Consider the following 17,090-nt stretch of genomic DNA (forward strand, 5'->3'; position numbering starts at 1 on the left):
TGTCATGGTAGCATTCAGAGCAAGCATTCAAGTGATGTCTCTAGTTCTCACCTGCCCAGCATCCATCCCCCATTCTCAGCTAACCTTGGTTTTCCTCCTAGAAACCACCCTGTCACCACCTGTAGTCCATATAGTTCCAGTGGGATGAACCTTGTGACCTGCCTACCCTATCCCCAGTCCCCAACCCTGTCCTCCAATCCTAGGGCCCAGGACTTGGGTCTGGCCAAGCAGAACATGCCCATAGATGGGCATGTGACCTGAGCTTCTCCCTTGAGAATTCCTCACCACATACGCAGCAACTATGTGCAAAGAGAAGCTTTCTTTTCTTGGATTGCTCTCCTATGGCCTCAGAAGGTCAGCCAGGAGCCAACACTGTGAGAGAATCTGCCTGAGAGTGAAGCCAGCCCGGCAGAAAACAGAGCTGAGAGGTGGGAGGAAAGAGGTCCTGAAGATATTGGCTGTTCACCTGGATCCCACTGTGCCTGAAGCTGATCATAAGATTTTTAGTTAGGGAAGCCAGTGAATTTCTCATTTCTACTTGAGCCAGTTGGAGTTGTACTTCCATCACTTACAGCAAAAGATAAGACGAGCACCTCTCTGTGCCAAGTCTTATGTCAGATGCTAAGGATAAAGATTTTATGACCCAGTGCCCTCTTTTTGGATGTTCACAGCCTGCAGAGAAGATTCTCAGGTCCCAGGGAAATATGTAAATTGGTTCCCTGGATGAGAATTAGCAAGGCAGAAAGGAGAGCACAGTGCCAAGAATTTCAACAACTGGTGTTTAACTGTAGACCAGTTAATCCCTATTCATGCCTTCTCCTACTCAGGAAACACCATACCTTACCCCATTCTGATCTGGGGCTGGCTTTTCCCTCTTTGCCCAGCCCATCTAGTAGCCCGAGGTGGAAGACTATTGATTTAAGGAACTGGGAAGAAACACACACACAATACACACACACATGCACACGCACACGCACACACACACAACTCAGACCAGCTTATCACCCACCTGGGCTTTAGTCACCAACCTGAATGTTTCCTTCCAAGGGAAGGAGACATTCTACAAGGTCACAGACATGTTCTCAAAGCTGGAGACTGAGCAGTAAGAGGCCTCGTTGGAAAGTTTGCAGTGTGGTAAGTCTGAAGGGAAGAATCAGAAAAGGGGAGAGAAGAAAGTGTTTTCTAGGGGCCATAGTGAGCTTCAGGGGCCCAGGTACCCCTGAAATAGCATAATAGCATGCCCGTGTGTGTGTGTGTGTGTGTGTGTGTGTACACGTAAGCCTGCATGGGGAAGGCATCTATAGTTTCAAATCATATTTTCAAAGGAATCTGTCACCTCCCAAAGGTAAGTCCCATTGGTCTAGAGTATGGCCGTCCTTTTGTAGGTGGGTTTGGTCTGCTCAGGCGATTCTAACAAGGCACCACAGACTTGTATGTCCACAGACATGTATTTCCCCCAGGCCTGGAGGCTGAGAATTCCATAAAGACGCAGGCAGATTTGGTGTCTGGGGAGAGCCCACTTGCTAGTTTCCCCACGGCCACCTTCTTGCTGTGTCCTCACATGGCAGAACGGGAGATGGAGCTCTCTGGGGTCTCTTTTAAGAAAGCACAAATACCTTCATGAGGACTCCATCTGCATGAACTCTTCACGTCCCGAAGACCTCACCTCCTAATACCATGACCTTGGGGGTGAGGATTTCAACATACGAATTTGGGGGGCACTCACACATTCAGCCCATTGCAATGGGAAACTGAGACTCAGGGACACTGCATTGCATCATTTTCCTAGCTCACACCGCCAAACTTGTAACAGAGCCTAGACCAGAAGCAGAAATCTGGCTTAGCTGGCTGTGTAGCTGGGAGTAAGAGAAAAGGGTGAAAGTCAAGGTTCTCCCCAGTCCCAGCTGGCCCATCAGATCTCAGCCTGGACGTCACCTGCCCCCCCACCCCCACCCCCTGGCTGGATCAGGGACCCCTCCTAGGTATGTGTGCCCAACATTACTCTGGGATTTCTCCTGGCCTGAAGCAATGCCTGTCCAATGTCTGTTGACTGACAGGTTTGGCAAAATGCACATCTGAAACTTGACTTAGGCTGCATCATGTTCAGATCCTTCTTCCTCCCCTAGCAAACCGGCCTCTCCCAGAGCTTCCCCAAATCAGCAGTGGCAGCTCCCCCATCCCCAGTACCAAGGGAAAGAGTCCTGGAGGCATCCTAACCTAACACTCTGCCTAATCCCTAAACACTTTCAGTTGGCTTGACCTTTGGCTTTGAACATGGATCCAGGCTCTCCCCCTTTCCTCTTCCCTCCCTCTCTGCCCACCTATCTGGTCCACCATAGGGGAGAAGCAGAGGGTGAGAGAGAGAATCTCAAACAGCCTCCAAACCCAGCATGGAGCCTGACACAGGGCCCCATCTCATGACCTAAGCTGAAATCAAGAGTTACATACTTGGGGCACCTGGGTGGTTCAGTGGGTTAAAGCCTCTGCCTTTGGCTCAGGTCATGATCCCAGGCTCCTTGGATCAAGCCCCGCATCGGGCTCTCTGCTCAGCAGGGAGCTTGCTTCCCCCTCTCTCTCTGCCTGCCTCTCTGCCTACTTGTGATCTCTCTCTCTATCAAATAAATAACTAAAATCTTAAAAAAAAAAAAAAAAAAAAGAGTTACACACTTAACCAACTGAGCCACCCGGGTACCCCCGAGTGATCTTTTGAAAACACAAGATTGGTTGCCACACTCCTGCTCAGGCCTGTCCGTGGATTCTGCATCTCACTAAAAAATTAAAATCCAAAGATCTCCATTGCCAACAGGGCTCTCCACTCCCCCCACTTTCCCCAGCTTCTTTTCTTCCTGAAACTTGCCAAGTTCATGCTCACCACAGGGTCTTTGCTCCTACATCTCCTGCTGCCTGGACTATTTCTCCCCCACAAACCCGTCCTCCTACAGCTCCTACAGCTCTTGCCCAAAGGTTACCTTCTCATGGCTTTCCATGACCTCCGATCACTCAGCATCTGCCTTTCCTGCTTCATTTTTCTGTATGACATCTATTAATATCCAACATCTTATACACGGACTTGTCTATACCTTTACTGTCTTGTTTTCCTTCTAGAGTATAAGCTCTGTGAGGACAGCAGTTTTATCTGTTTTCCTCACTATTAAATCTGCAACACCTAGAACATTACCTGGAACGTAACAGACTCAATACATGTTTGTTGACTAGATGGATGGATGGATGGATAGACAGACAGACTATATTATTCTTTCCTGTTTGTCTTGTCCACAAAACCCTAAGTTCCTAGAGGGCATTGAGTGTGTTCTGTTCACTATTGTATCCATGAAGGTCACATTGGACTGGGCACATAGAAGTTGAATGAATAAATGACCTACCCCTTTGGTTAACAGATAAGGACATGGAAGCCAGGAAAGAGAAAGGGACATGGCTCTGGGGGCACATGAAAGCAGTGGTAGTCACCTCTAGCCTCCTATGTCCCATGGCTCTGCCTTCTGTGACTCACTGTGGCTCCTTTGGGACCATGCATGCCCCCTGGCCAGGTCAGGTGGGAGGGTGGACCATGCCAGAACGGTGGAGCACCCAGGAAGCTGCTGCGTTTGTATCTGACTTTTTTTTTTTTTTTAAGATTTTTTTTTTGTTTGACAGAAAGAAATCACAAGTAGATGGAGAGGCAGGCAGAGAGAGAGAAAGGGAAGCAGGCTCCCTGCTGAGCAGAGAGCCCGATGCGGGACTCGATCCCAGGACCCTGAGATCATGACCTGAGCTGAAGGCAGCAGCTTAACCCACTGAGCCACCCAGGCACCCTTGTATCTGACTTTTAAACTAACTTCTAAATACCACTTGGGGATCAGGCACAGAGTCAGAAGACCAGTTGCCTGAGTGTTTGAGTGCCTGCTTATACTTACTTCCTGGTTTACCACTTACTTCCCAAGGCTTCCTTTTGTCTTCTGTACAAATGGGAACTCTGGGGCTCCTGGGTGGCTCAGTGTTGCGCATCTGCCTTTGGCTCAGGTCATGATCCCAGGGTTGTGGGATGGAGTCCTGCATTGGGCTTCGTGTTCAGTGGGGGGAGTCTGCTTCTGCCTCTGCCTCTGTCCCAACCCCCTGCCCATGTAAGCTCTCCCTATCTCTCTCTTGCTCGCTCTCAAATAAATAAATAAATAAAAATCTTTAAAGTGAATATGGGAACTCTGATAAGAACACTTAATAAGAGCACCGGGAGAAGCAAGGCACGTGTTTGCCAGGGGGCTTGGGGAGTTCCTCAACTGCCATCAACAGTTAAATGCTGAGCGGCAGGAGGAGAAAAGGCTCAGTCCCTTTCAAGCTTCCCTTAGGTGGATTCCAGCTACTTGGAGCCTGCCCGGATGTGGTTTCAGGTTATAATGCCTCTTTAGGTTTCTGGGCACCTGGACGGTCTGCGTGATTTTCCCAGGTGACATTGAGCACATTATCTGGAGAACAAAACGCTTTTCAAGGTCAGAAACGCCTGGAGAGTCACAGGGGCAGTTGGAGAGAGCAAAATCACAGGTCTCAGTCGGCTCTGGGCTCTCCGGCTTCCTGGCTGGAATTATACCCCTCGGGATCCTGCCAACCCCCTAGGAGAGGCTGATTTTGGTGTAGGAATAAAAAAAAATTCCGTCTCCCTCCCTCGAGGGGCTGCATCTTACCCGCTGGCTAGCAGCCACTGGGATTTTCTAATCCTGGGAATAAAATGTCTCTGCACTGTAACCCTGACCTCCCTGCCCAGGCTTCTCTCTCCCTCCCCCTGAGACACACACAAGCATTCTATCCCCCTTGAACCTTCCCAGTAACCCCCAGTCCCTTGGGGAGACTGCAAAGTGAGGCAGTCTCCCCAAGGTCACAGTGTTGGGAAAGGGAAGATGTGGTCCGTCTGCTTCTTTCTACATCCCCTGTTCAGTGGTTAAACCCCTGCTCCCTAGCCCCTGGGACGTCCAATCTGTTTTTATAGATGGAGAAACTGAGGCCCAGAGCAATGGAGTTCCTTGTTCCAGGTCACACAGCTGGGAAGTGGTAGAGGAACTGGCTGGCCTCCAAGCCTAGGACTCCTGCCACGTTTAAAAAGTTCTAGCCAGACTTGGAGTCCCAAAGTGAAGCCCAAGGTTTGAAAAGCACCAGCCCGGGGGAGTACATGTGGGTGTCCTTGGCTTGGCTGGCAGCTCAGCCGCTTTTGACCATGCGTGCCCTTGGGCTGGCTCAGCCCTCCTGGGCCTCACTTCCAGTTATCAGCAGCAGTGCTGGCTATCCCCAAGCCACCTTCCCTCATGGCCTCCCCCTCCAGCCACCTCTATGATTATGCAGATACGATGGGGCTTTAAATTAACTCAGTTTTTCATTAAAAGACATTTTTAATTCTAAATGGACAACCAGCATCACAGCAAAACATAGACCAAAACCACCACAATAAATACAAGGAAACAGCAACCACATTCCTGAATTCTTACTCAGACTTTGTTGCCTGTTCAAGGCTCCCCATCATTTTTAAAAAGGGAGAAGGTTGGGGGGCGCCTGGGTGGCTCAGTCAGTTGAGCACCTGACTCTTGCTTTCGGCTCAGGTCATGATCTTAGGGTTGTGAGATCGAGCCCCACACCGGGCTCCACGCTCATAGTGGAATCTGCTTGGGATTCTCCCTCTCTCCCTCAGAACCCTCTGCCCACTGTTCATGTGCACGCATTCTCAATAAAATGAAATCATAATTAATTAATTATTTTATTTATTTATTAAAAATGGGAGAGGTTGGCAGATGTTTGAAAGTTGTTTGAGACTGATTAGCTCCAGCAGGGACTTTCTTCTTGATGAGAAGGAATGAAGGGAAGTTGAAAACTCAGTAACTCTGGCACTTGACGCTTTAGTGATATTTAAGTGACGCTCTGGATATTCTCCAAGGACCGTCTGAGGCACCAAGTCGTCCCACATCCTTCCTCTGGTTATTCTCTGGAGGCCCTTGCTGTGCTGGGCTGTGGCGTAACTCTCTCTGTGTTTGTCGATGAGTGTGTTTGAGGGGCTGAGCTGAGGGCTGAGGTGCAGGGAAGGGCATCATGCCCAGTCCTCCCAGGAGAGGTCGAGGGGTCACTGAAGGCGGGGTAGTAAATATTTGCTGCTCAGTGGTTGAAGCAGGGTCTTGCCTTCCCTTTGGAGTGGTTTGTGCCTGCACCCCAACACTCACCCTCCCTGCTCTAATGGGTAACTCTCAGCTCTCCCTGCATCACCCGCACCTTTCCCTTCCTTCCCATCTTCCCCATCTACCTGCCTCCCTCCCTCTCTGAGAGCAAGCAAGGGGACAGACACTGGGGAACAGGAGCGGGAGGGATGTTGTCAGAGGAGGGGAAGGTGTTTCTGCTCATTAGTCTGGGGGCTGGAGTCTTGGCTTAGATCCCAGTTTTCCCCCTAATTTGCCCAGGGTGGGGGGATCTTGGGCAAGTCACATGAGCAATCTGGATCTCCATTTCTGGTTATTATCTCTTTGAAGTGTCTGCTAATCCCAACATGAGCAATGAGACAATAGCCATGAATAACACTAATACTACTGTAAACAGTCCCATTGCCACTGCAGGGATCACGACCATTATCACCAACACGCCCATTTATGGAGGACCTCCCAGGTGCAGGGCACTCCACCAAGTACCTTCTGTATCAGGCTTGTTTCACAGATGAAGGAACAGAGGCCCAGAGAAGGTAAGTGTCTGGCCCGAGGTCACATAGCCAATACATCTGAGGGCCAGAAATTGAACCTTTATGGCCTCCCCAGAGTGAAAGCATTTACTTGGGCTGTAAATGGCTGGAACATTGGTCTGTACCTGACACTTTCAGAGTTGCTTAGGGGCAGTCTCAGGACAAGAGAAATGAAATTCTCTTGGGAGATGCCATCACCAGGCCAGAGGAGCTATCTTGGCCCCATGGCGGGCTGGGGAACAGCCACACCGGAGCAGAGAGAGACAGATGCACAGCCCTGCCTCAGAAGAAAGCTAAGAGCTGGGGTGAGGAAGGCAGTGGGAAGAGTAGAGGCTGGGGCTGAAGAAGGCTGAGCAATATGATGGGAAGGAGCATGGTTAAGTATTGACCTTAGTCCTGGTTCAAGGGTTAGACAGATCCAGATTCAAGTACCGCTGTCCCACATCTTAGCTGTGAGACCCTGGGCATGTCCCCTCACTTCTCTAAGAAGTGCCTGGCCTGCAGCAGGTGGGTGAGGCTTGGTAAATATTAGAACCCTTACCTTGGGGCTCTCGAGAGGGACCACTGCCAACTCATTAGGTCTGGGTATTAGCCCTTGGCCTGGCCCTTCTAACTGTGTCCTTGGGATGAATCTCCCAGTCCTCTCTGAGCCTTAGTGTCCTCCCTGGTCACACATGAGGTCATAGCACCCACCTGGGCCATGGGTGGGCTCTCTTCCAGTCGACAAAGACACGCTCACTGCAGCCCTCTGGGCTTGTAGCCGGGGAGTCACAAAGCATATGAGCTGTAGGATGTGTATTAGTTGCCTGGCCCATGACAGTGTGTGGACAGAACCCCCACCCAACTCACCTACCCATGCTGGCCTCCTGGGTCAGTCTGGGGGCATCTGCTGCCCTCTCTGGGCCTCTACCATCCCATCTATAAGGCGGGAGGAGACTGAGATTAATGTTTGAGCTCGCAGGTGCCTTCAGCACGGAGGGAGAGATGGTGGAACGGGCAGCCTTCCCTGGGGGAGGAATCAGGATTTCTCGCTCAGAGGAAACAGAGACGTGCCGTCCAAGGTAGCAAGTGTGTTCCGAGGTGTACACTCCCCCAAAATTCTGGCACAAGTCCAGGCACGCGGACGTCCATGGCAGAACTGCCTGCGGTAGGGGGCTAGAGTAGACGAAATGCAGAGGGGATAGCAGGTGGAGACAACGGTGTGGCCAATCCTGTCATGGTCTGCTCCGTACCCCTCAAGGTCATTGTCATGGGGTCTCTGCACAGCAGTGGGCTTTCATCTGCCTGCAAGGTGTTTTATCATGGCTCTCTTGTTGGTTCCTGCTAGAACCCACTTGTGCACCCCCACCGACTGTTGCCACCCAGTATTGGGCTCAGCCCTCGACCAACGGCTGGAAGGAGTTGGTTTTGTAAAGACCACACCTCCCTCTGCCCTCAGGAGGGGTAACTCAGAGGTCCTGGGTATACCTCCTCTCTCAGAGCCACCCTGGGGACAGCTGGCTTTGTAACAAACTCTTAACGGGGCTGTGTTCTCCTCCCATCTCACTTCCTCCTCCATGGGACGACCTCCCAAGTACAACCAAACCCTTGTCTCAGGATCTGCTTCTGGAAAACTCCAAGTTAAATGGAATAGGCATACACACAGAAACACAGCTCAACCCTAAAAGCATCACGCTTGGTGCCCCAAGTAGGCAGCAAAAGGCAACATATAAAATAATGTCAATTACATAAATTAAAAATACACACTGAGGTGCCTGGGTGGCTCAGTTGGTTGGTCGTCTGCCTTCAGCTCAGGTCGTGATCCCAGGGTCTTGGAATCCAGTCCCATGTCGGACTCCTTGCTCGGCGGGGAGCCTGCTTCTCCCTTTCCTTCTTGCTCATGCTCTCTCTCACTCTCTCTCTTTCTCTCTCAGATAAAATAAATAAGTCTTTTTAAACAAATAGACACATATGGAACAATACCCATTTTGCAAAAATAACATCCACACAAAAAGATACAATTAAATAATTACATTGGTCAGTGATTGGGAGAAGTGAGCTAATGGGTAGGGTGGCTGCTGGAAACACAGCATCTGTGTGAAATTTAGAAAATGGTGTCCCTTCTGGGGAGAAGCAGCCCTTTTGGACAGTGCAATACTTGAGGGGCTGAGGAATGAATGAATGAGCAAATGAAGGGAGGAAGGAAATATGGGACAGGCCTTGCCTGGACCAGTAATGACGATGTTCCATGCAGAGTGGAAGTGTTCAAAGTTCTATTTAATCACATTTATTCTACAATTTGGGGTTATCATACTTCCAGAACTTATTAGAGCAAAGCCCCACCCCCTCCCCAGATATGACGACTTCCCTCTGCATCACCAGGTGGAAAGGAGGCTGGGGATCAGGTCTCTGACTGGGGGACACCTTCACCAGCTCCTGTTCCTCTCCTTCCCAGCAGCCTCCACCCCTCATCTTGCCTGTCGACCTTTAGGTCATTGAAGGTCCCTGATGGCGGGCAGCGTCTGGGCAGCCCTGGGACTCTCCTTAGCTTGCATCTCGGCCCTTAGCCTCATCTCTCCTGCCTGGTTCCAGTCCCACACCTTCTCCTTTGGCATCCTTACCTACTGCTCCTGGCCTCGGGGTGACAGCTGGAATCAGAGCTGTGGGACCTTCAGGTCCCTGGACGATATTCCTGACTTTGCCTGGAAGGTAAGACCAGGGCGGGGACCTCAGGGGTGCTATCAAATCCACCAGAGCCGGGACAGGGGTGTGGGAGGCCAAGTTCTGGTTCCCCACACTGAGCCTCTGAGTGTGTAGGTGTGCGGTGCTGTCCAGCGATATGCATTTTAGCAAACAGCCAGATTCTGAAGGCAGTTCCAAGTCCATTTAGCACCTTAGTACAGATTAAGAAAAGGTCCCCCTTCTTCAGGACACTGTACTGCCATCTGCTGGACAAGAACTGTAATGAATATACAAATCCAGGATGATCCCAAGGCATCTGCAAGTGTTGTACAGTGTACAACCTGCATACACCTACCTGGCCACCCTCTGTGCACCGCTAAGTTTGAAAACCACAGCTACAGTGTTGAAAGTCTGTTACAATGAGCATCACTAATTTCAACAATGTGGACAAGGGGTCAGGACTCCCAGGCCAACACTGGGAGTAAATAAGGGAGATTATATAGCCTCTGAAACCCATGATTACAAAGGTGCCTCTCCTGGTGATCCCGCCATATAGCAGGTAGTCATAAAGGTGGGGTATGGTGGTTGTAAATTTGGGTATTAATTCTGGCTTTGCCACTTAATTAGCTGTGTGTCCTGAGGCAAATGACTCCACCTCCTTGGGCCTCAGTTTGTGTACATGTAAAATGGGGGTAATGATAGCACAGACCTCTTGGGGTTTTGAGGACTCAGTAGCTGGCCAGTAAACAGAGAGACATACCCCCCCACCCCCACCCCCCCCATTCAAAACCCACCCTCCTCTTTCTTCCTGGCAGGTCTCAGCTGCAATTCTCCTTGGAGGATGGCTCTTGTTGGCCTTTAATGCAGTTCTCCTCCTATCTTGGGCCCTGGCCCCCAAAGGGCTGTGTCCCAGAAGGGGCAGTGGCCCAATGCCAGGGGTGCAGGCAGTTGCAGGTAAATCCACTGTCACATAGTAACCATTCCAAACATGTTTGTAGAATGAATGAAGGAAGGAAAGAATGAATAAACCTGTGAGCAGAGTCTGCCCTCCATGTTGAATCTCAGAGATAAATCCTAGGATTGAAGACTTTCTGGTCCTTTAGCAAGCCAGAAATGATGGGGAGGGAGTGGTATACTTAACATCACTCTCTCCTGCCCTTAGCTAAACCCAGTTCTAACAGTCTGTACCCCTTTGTTTCTCTCTCACTCAACCACTTTGTATCATCTTTACCGGGACCACCATACACAGCTGAGCAGGTTGTGCACTGCACAAAGGAGCCAGCTGAGGGCTGAGAGATGCTGAAATCTAGGCTATGCTCCACTTACTAAGCTGTGAAATGGCAGGGCTGCAACTCCCCGGAGGGTTGCTTTTCTCTAAGTCCCACCTAGGCTCTGGATGGTATAGCCGAGGGCTTGACTGCAACCCTCATGCAAATAATCTCCCATCCCCTCTCACCTGGATTAGAGTGACAATCACCTCACATGTCTCTCTGCTGCCACCTTTGACTCCTAGAGTGTGTCTGCCACGCTGGCCAAACAGGTCCTGTCAAAACTGAAATTAGATCAGGCCACTCAAACTGGTTTATCTAGCCTCTAGTGACTTCCTGTTACACTCAAAGTAAAATCCACACTCCTTGTCATGGCTGAGGAGGCTCTGCCTGATGAAACCCACACTCCCTCACCAGTATCACCTCTTACCCCTTCTGCCAGGCTCAACCTGCTCCAGCCACATGGCTTGCTTTCCATTCCATCATGCACCACATTTGTCTGCTCTGCCTGGGATTCTCTTTTCTCAGATCTTACATGCCTTGCTCCTCTATTTTGCTCAAATAGCACTGCTTCAGTGAGATCGTCCATGACCTCTAGGTAACGGAGCTCCCCTCTCCTGAGATTCTCCTACCTCTCACCTTGTTCTGCATTTTTCACAGCACTTAAGACTTATCTGCCTGCTTGATCATTGTTCATCTCTCTCCACTACATCAGTTCCTTGAGGGCAAGGACATGTCTGCCTTGACATTGCCAGCACCTGGCACAGTGCCTTTGCACATAATAGATGCTCACTACGTATTTGTTGAATCAATGGATGGAGCTATATATAGTCCTTGTCCTAGGCTTGTGCAGTGTCTGGTGGGGGCAGGGTGCATCAGGTAGTTACAACTCAGTGGGTATTTGATAAGATAGGGATGAGCATAAGATACAAGGACAAATCCCAGGAGGATAGAGGATGTTAGTGAAGGCTTCCTACAGGAGGTATCTGAGTCTGGAAGTACAGGTGGGAATTGGTCAAATAGAGAAGGTAACTTCAGTAATGGGAACACTGGGGGCAAAAGCTTAGAGACAAGGGAGCAAGGCAGGGTCACAGAACTATAAGCAGACCAATGTGGCTGAAGAGCAGCAAGAGGAGCTAGGGTTATGTGATTCTTCTGCACTGAGAGTGCCTTAAAGTTGAGGAGGTGTATAGTTTATTTCTTTAGTGTCATTAGTGCCCAACAGAGCACACCTGTAACAGTTGTGATGAATGAATGCATGCACTGAAAGGTGGGTTGTTGAATGAATGAATGAGAGAGTGGATAGGTAAGTAGGTGAACTGATGGATGGATCTATGGATATATTAGTGGATGACTAATGGTTGGGTGAATGGATGGATGGGTAGGTGGATGGATGGGTGAATGAATGGATAGATAGATGGTTGGGTGTGTGGATGGATGGGTGGACAAATGAATGGTTGGGTGAGTGGATGGATAGGTGGGTAGACAGATGGTTGGGTGGATGGATGGATGGATGGGTAGGTGGACAGAGATGGTTGGGTGGGTGGATGGATGGTTGGGTGGTTGAGTGGGTAGATGGGTAGTGGGATGGTTGGGTGGGTAGATGGATGGGTGGGTAGATGGATGGATAGATGGTGGGGTACACGTGACTAAGTAGGCAGATGGGCAGATGGATAGATAAGTGAATGGATAGGTGGATGGGGGATGAAGAGATGGGAGGGTTAGAATATTGTTGAATGGATGGGTGAGTAGATGGACAGCTGGGTGGAGGACTAGTTGAGTGATGGACTAAAAGGATAGGTGTTAATTCAGTATGTAAGTGAATGGGTTGATGCACGGGTGGGTAGATAGGAGGGTGGATCAGTTAGTCCTGGGATGAGGGTAGCCCAGAGCCCCTTGACTGACACACTGTGTTCCTTCCTGCTCTCTCCAGCCACCTCTATCACTGTGGGCCTGCTGGTTTTCCCCATCAGCCTGGCCTCCCCATTCGCCAAGGAAGCTTGTGGAGCCTCCTCTGTGTACCATGGTGGGCAGTGCCAGCTGGGCTGGGGCTATGTGACTGCCATCCTCAGTGCAGTCCTAGCCAGCTTCCTGCCTATGATTGGATGGCCCCGAATGACCAAGGTCCAGGGAAAGATCATCCTCTTCTCGGGTGACACTGAGAAGATCATCCTCATGCCAGAAATGAGCAAATAAAAATATCCCAGGAGAAGCAAAAAGGGTCCACTTTACAGTGGTATGAAATCTCTATAAATCCACATTCAAACGTCACCTCTGCATCTTCTGTGCTGTGTGACCTCGGGCAAATCACTTCATCTCTCTGGACCACCATGGAAGCCATAAAATGGGAGGAGGAGGAGGGGTGTGTGTGTAAGATAATGCCTCCTTCATAGAGTTGTTATGGGAATTAACTTGAGATGCTCTGTGTAAATAAAGCACTTAGCACCATGTTAAGGTCTATTGTATTCAATCAAGTTGAGTTTATTATTATAATCCCTACCTCCCAGGACGGCTCAGGAGAACTACATCTATTCATGAAGGATGCCCAGGGGGGTGCGTGGCTGACTTAGTCAGTGAAACAGGAGACTTATGATCTCTGGGTTGTTGAGTTGAAGCCCCAGGTTGGATGCAGAGTTTCCGTAAAGAAATGAGAGTACCCAGGACTTCTGAGTCTGAGCTGTCCCTCCAACACTGCATCTTTCAACAGGCACGTACCTATTCCTTTTCGTACCCCTCCATCTTTGTAACTCCTCTTTTCTTGGGGAATTCGAGGATTCTTTCTTTGCCAATCAAGTATTTAGTGAGTGCCATTACGTACAAGAAAAGCTGGTACAAAAGCATGTCCGATGTTGGGGTGGGGTTGGGGGGGGCCCTTCTCATCCCCCACCCCAGGCATACAGTCCCACTGATGTGGAGACCTGTTACTTGGGGCACAAGAGGCCCTTCTGGATCCCCTTCCAACCTCTCTCTTCAGCCTCTTTCTTGTACCCACCCAACCCCTGTGCCTCTCCCTCTGCCATACTGAATTCTGGGCCCATGGAAGGCTTCTTCACACTTCTACCACTTGCACATGCTCCCTCTGCCAGGGATGCTGGGGTCTGTCTGCGGCTTTTGCCTATCATGACCCATTGCCCTTCTTTGGGAGAAACACCTTAGTCCTTCCTAGGGAGATGACCACCAGCAACTCTCTGACTATCCCACGTTATGGATAAATGAGCCCTTCTAGCCAATAAAGCGAAGATATTGTGGGACAGACTGGTCCAGAGATGGGCATAGAATCAGTGTACATCAGCATGGAGGAGAGTGGAACCATGACATGGACAGAGGTGGGGCTTTAAGGACCTCATCTGAACACGTGGATCCAGCCATGCCTGTTCCCCTATCTACAGGAGACATGATCGTAGACAGCTCCAGGCTGGCCTCCTCCTACCTTGGCCGCTGTGGAAGGAAAGCATGAATGGCTCTCTTCCCAGGGAAGGAATCTGACTGGTCAGGACAGGGTCACAGGCCCCTAGGGGGAGGGGTACATCAGCAGTCTCCCTATAAGACCATGGTTGTAACGTAGGAGATACAGCTGCCCAGAACATGGGAGAAGATGCTGGTACAGGAATGGGGGAAGGATGCTGGGTGGGCAAAAACACTTGATGCTCAGCTCCCTTTTGAAGGATAGTTTTATTATCCCCAGTTCACAGAAGTGAAAACTGAGGCTCAGAGAGGTACAGTCACTTGCCTATGGCTGCACAGCCAACTGGGATTTACACCCAGGTCTGTCCCCCTCAATAAAGGAAGCAAAATAAAATCTGGATATGCTCCCTCTGCCCAACCTAGCTTATCTTGATCCAACTCTTCTAGCTTTAAATGCTCAACCAAGAACATCCATAAACAACCCCCAGGAGTGACTCCATGATCTTGAAAACACATGGACTGCACAGAATACAGCTTGTGTTCACCTTCCAAAAAGAACAATAATGTGCCTTGACAGCTTTCTTAGAAAAATGTAGAGGGGCACCTGGGTGGCTCAGTCAGGTAAGTGTCTGACTCTTGATTTTGGCTCAGGTCATGATCTCAGGGTCCTGGGGTTGAGTCCTGCATTGGGCTCGCTGCTCACTGGGGAGTCTGCTTGAGGATTCTCTCTCTCCCTCTTCCTCTGCCCCTCCCCCTGCTTGCATAATTCTCTCTAAAATAAATAAGTCTTTAAAAAAAGAGAAAGTCATAGAATAATGGAATAAAGTAATAGAAAACCTCAGAAGCCATCACGTGGTGCTCAAAGGGACCCAGAGGCATGTCTTGTTATCAGTGGGAACACATCCATGCAAGTCAGTCTCACGTGGGAAGACCTTCTGAGACCCAAGCCACATCCTGGCAGCGACTGGGTGCCACCAAGCAGAAGCCCAAACTCAGCCCCCGGCCCTTGTCACCCACATCCCCTCTGTCATAACCTCTCAATGGCCCCCAAGTCCCTTAATTTTCCTTTTGAACTATTTCAGCAACACCAAAGGGAGTGATTCTCCAGCCCTTAACGAGTAAAGATTTACGGGAGATTCTGTTCTTATTTGAGGCAGAGGAATCTTTCGGTCTTATTTTCTCTTGATCACAAGGAGTGTCTACTGTTTCAAGGAGCCCTGTGTCTACAAAGAATCACTGTGGATTCACTGTGATTCCCATCACTGTCTACTGGGAATCACTGTGCCCACAGGTCTGAAGAAAGCATGCCAAGAAGACACTAGAGAATTTCTGCATGGCACCCGGATGTAATGGAAAATCCCCAGGGAACAGCAAGGTCCCGTGGGTCATTTGAATCCTGCTAGGGTTTGATTTAGCAACAGATCCGAAAGTTGGCCCTTTAGTAAGATGAGGTTGTGCTCCTCTAGTCTGCACCTGTCCTGGGCTCAAGGTCTCCATGTGCCCGGCGGCTTGAAAGCTAGAAGCCTAGGGACCTATAAGTCTTTTCCTGACTCAGCAAATCAGATGCTAACTGCAGAGTCAGAGCGGGCTTCGCTCCTGCCAAGGACTGAAGGCCTCACCACACCTAACTGCTGTGTTCCTCAGTCATATCCCCAGAGGGCTGGGAGCTCACCCCTTTCCGAGCTCTCCCCCGGGAGCTATATTCTCTACAGTTCCAAGCCTTACCCGAGAAGCTGAGCTAGGTAGATGCTGGTAACTCAGGGACACTGAAGTCTCAACCCGGAAATCATCCCCAGGGATATGGAGGAGTAGAGGGTCCCAGTGAAAGAGGGGGGCCAGGGCTGTACCCACGATAAAGGGAGGCATTCTTATCTTTAGTGCACAAAAGTGAAAACCCCCATCAGTGAGGAACAGTCACTTGCCCAAGGCCACATAGCCAGGAAACGGCAAATCTGGGATCCAAAATCATTGCTCTCCCAACATGTGGACAGAGATACATAGGACATGATTTCAGCTGGCAAAATGAGAAAGCCATTCTGGCTTCAACTGTCCTTTATATCCGCCAAGATGAAAGGCTCGTTTGGTGCTCATATGTCTTCCATAGCCTCTCAAACTCCTGGTAAATCTCTTCTTAAAAAAGAGAGCAGATTCCAGCTCAAGGTCTTTTTTTTTTTTTTTAAGGCGGCAAACAGTATTTTGGTAAAATAACATACTTATATTTACAATTATCTTCTGTTTATGCAAAATGACACTGGCCTCCCATAGATACAAGTCTAAACAGCGAGTTGGTTTAAAGAAAACCACTAAAGATCCAATTGCGTAGGTGGTGCACAGACATGGTCAAAATCAGAAATGCCAGTGGCAGGTGCCTTGAGTTGGAAATGCTATTACAGAATGTGCGAGAAAACTCAGTGGTGCATGGGTCTGCTGTCTCCTGGATTAAGAGTATCTGCTGGCAAGGTAAGGAATTGGAAGGGCTTCTTCCCAGTGCCCTTGACTACAGCCCCCCTCCTCCCTGGGCTCCTGGGACCTAAGGCCTGGGAGGGAAGGAGGTGAGGGGAAGAAGGAAGGGGACACTAGATGCAGGAATGCCTGCCAGGCATCCGTGAAATGGGATGGTGAGGGCCTTCCAAACGCTGCACATGGGAGAAGTGCTTCTCATTTGCCTCATGGCCTCCCCCACAGGCCAAAAAGGAAACTCTTGGTGAAAAGGCAATGAGCATGGCTAAAGCATGATATTAAAGGGACAGCAGAACAGCCAGAAGGGCCTGGACACCGTGGGCAAGATGCTGTCCAAATGCTCTTGGCCACAACGCAATGAGACAGGAGAGAGGGGAACGTGGCAAGGAGAAGGGGAAAAGAAGAGAAAGAAGCAAGGAGGGCCAGGAGGAGGAAAAGGATGGCAGGAGTCCAGCCACAACTCTGCACCCATAAACACAGAAATGGAGAGCACTTCCCCATCCTGTGACCGAGTCATTAAAATAGGCCCGGTGATGCAAGACTCATCTGTTCACATCTACGCAAAGCTCAATTGCATGCATTTAGGAAGTCTTGTC

General features: G+C 49.9%; 1 protein-coding gene across 2 annotated transcripts; it reads left to right on the forward strand.

The window, feature by feature from the left end:
* The first annotated feature begins 955 nt into the window (after nucleotides 1-955).
* On the forward strand, nucleotides 956-13,071 carry TMEM211 (transmembrane protein 211). 2 transcript variants are annotated; one of them, XM_032311084.1, is made up of 4 exons: nucleotides 956-1,134; nucleotides 9,138-9,388; nucleotides 10,177-10,315; nucleotides 12,563-13,071. In XM_032311084.1, the coding sequence occupies exons 2-4, from the start codon at nucleotides 9,188-9,190 to the stop codon at nucleotides 12,823-12,825; spliced, it is 603 nt and encodes a 200-aa protein (XP_032166975.1). In that variant the 5' UTR covers nucleotides 956-1,134; nucleotides 9,138-9,187; the 3' UTR covers nucleotides 12,826-13,071. The 2 variants fall into 2 exon arrangements, with proteins under 2 accessions (XP_032166975.1, XP_032166976.1); XM_032311085.1 differs by lacking the exon at nucleotides 956-1,134 and having other exon boundaries at nucleotides 9,120-9,388.
* The last annotated feature ends 4,019 nt before the right edge of the window (nucleotides 13,072-17,090 follow it).

Source organism: Mustela erminea, chromosome 13, assembly GCF_009829155.1.
Source record: "Mustela erminea isolate mMusErm1 chromosome 13, mMusErm1.Pri, whole genome shotgun sequence".
NCBI classification, from domain to species: Eukaryota; Metazoa; Chordata; class Mammalia; order Carnivora; family Mustelidae; genus Mustela; species Mustela erminea.

Excerpts from the sequence above, each read along its gene's own strand:
- TMEM211 (XM_032311084.1), top strand. The coding sequence starts at position 9,188 with ATGGCGGGCAGCGTCTGGGCAGCCCTGGGACTCTCCTTAGCTTGCATC. Across the intron at positions 9,389-10,176 it reads TTCCTGACTTTGCCTGGAAG|GTCTCAGCTGCAATTCTCCT; the intron begins GTAAGACCAGGG and ends TCTTCCTGGCAG. Across the intron at positions 10,316-12,562 it reads AGGGGTGCAGGCAGTTGCAG|CCACCTCTATCACTGTGGGC; the intron begins GTAAATCCACTG and ends TGCTCTCTCCAG.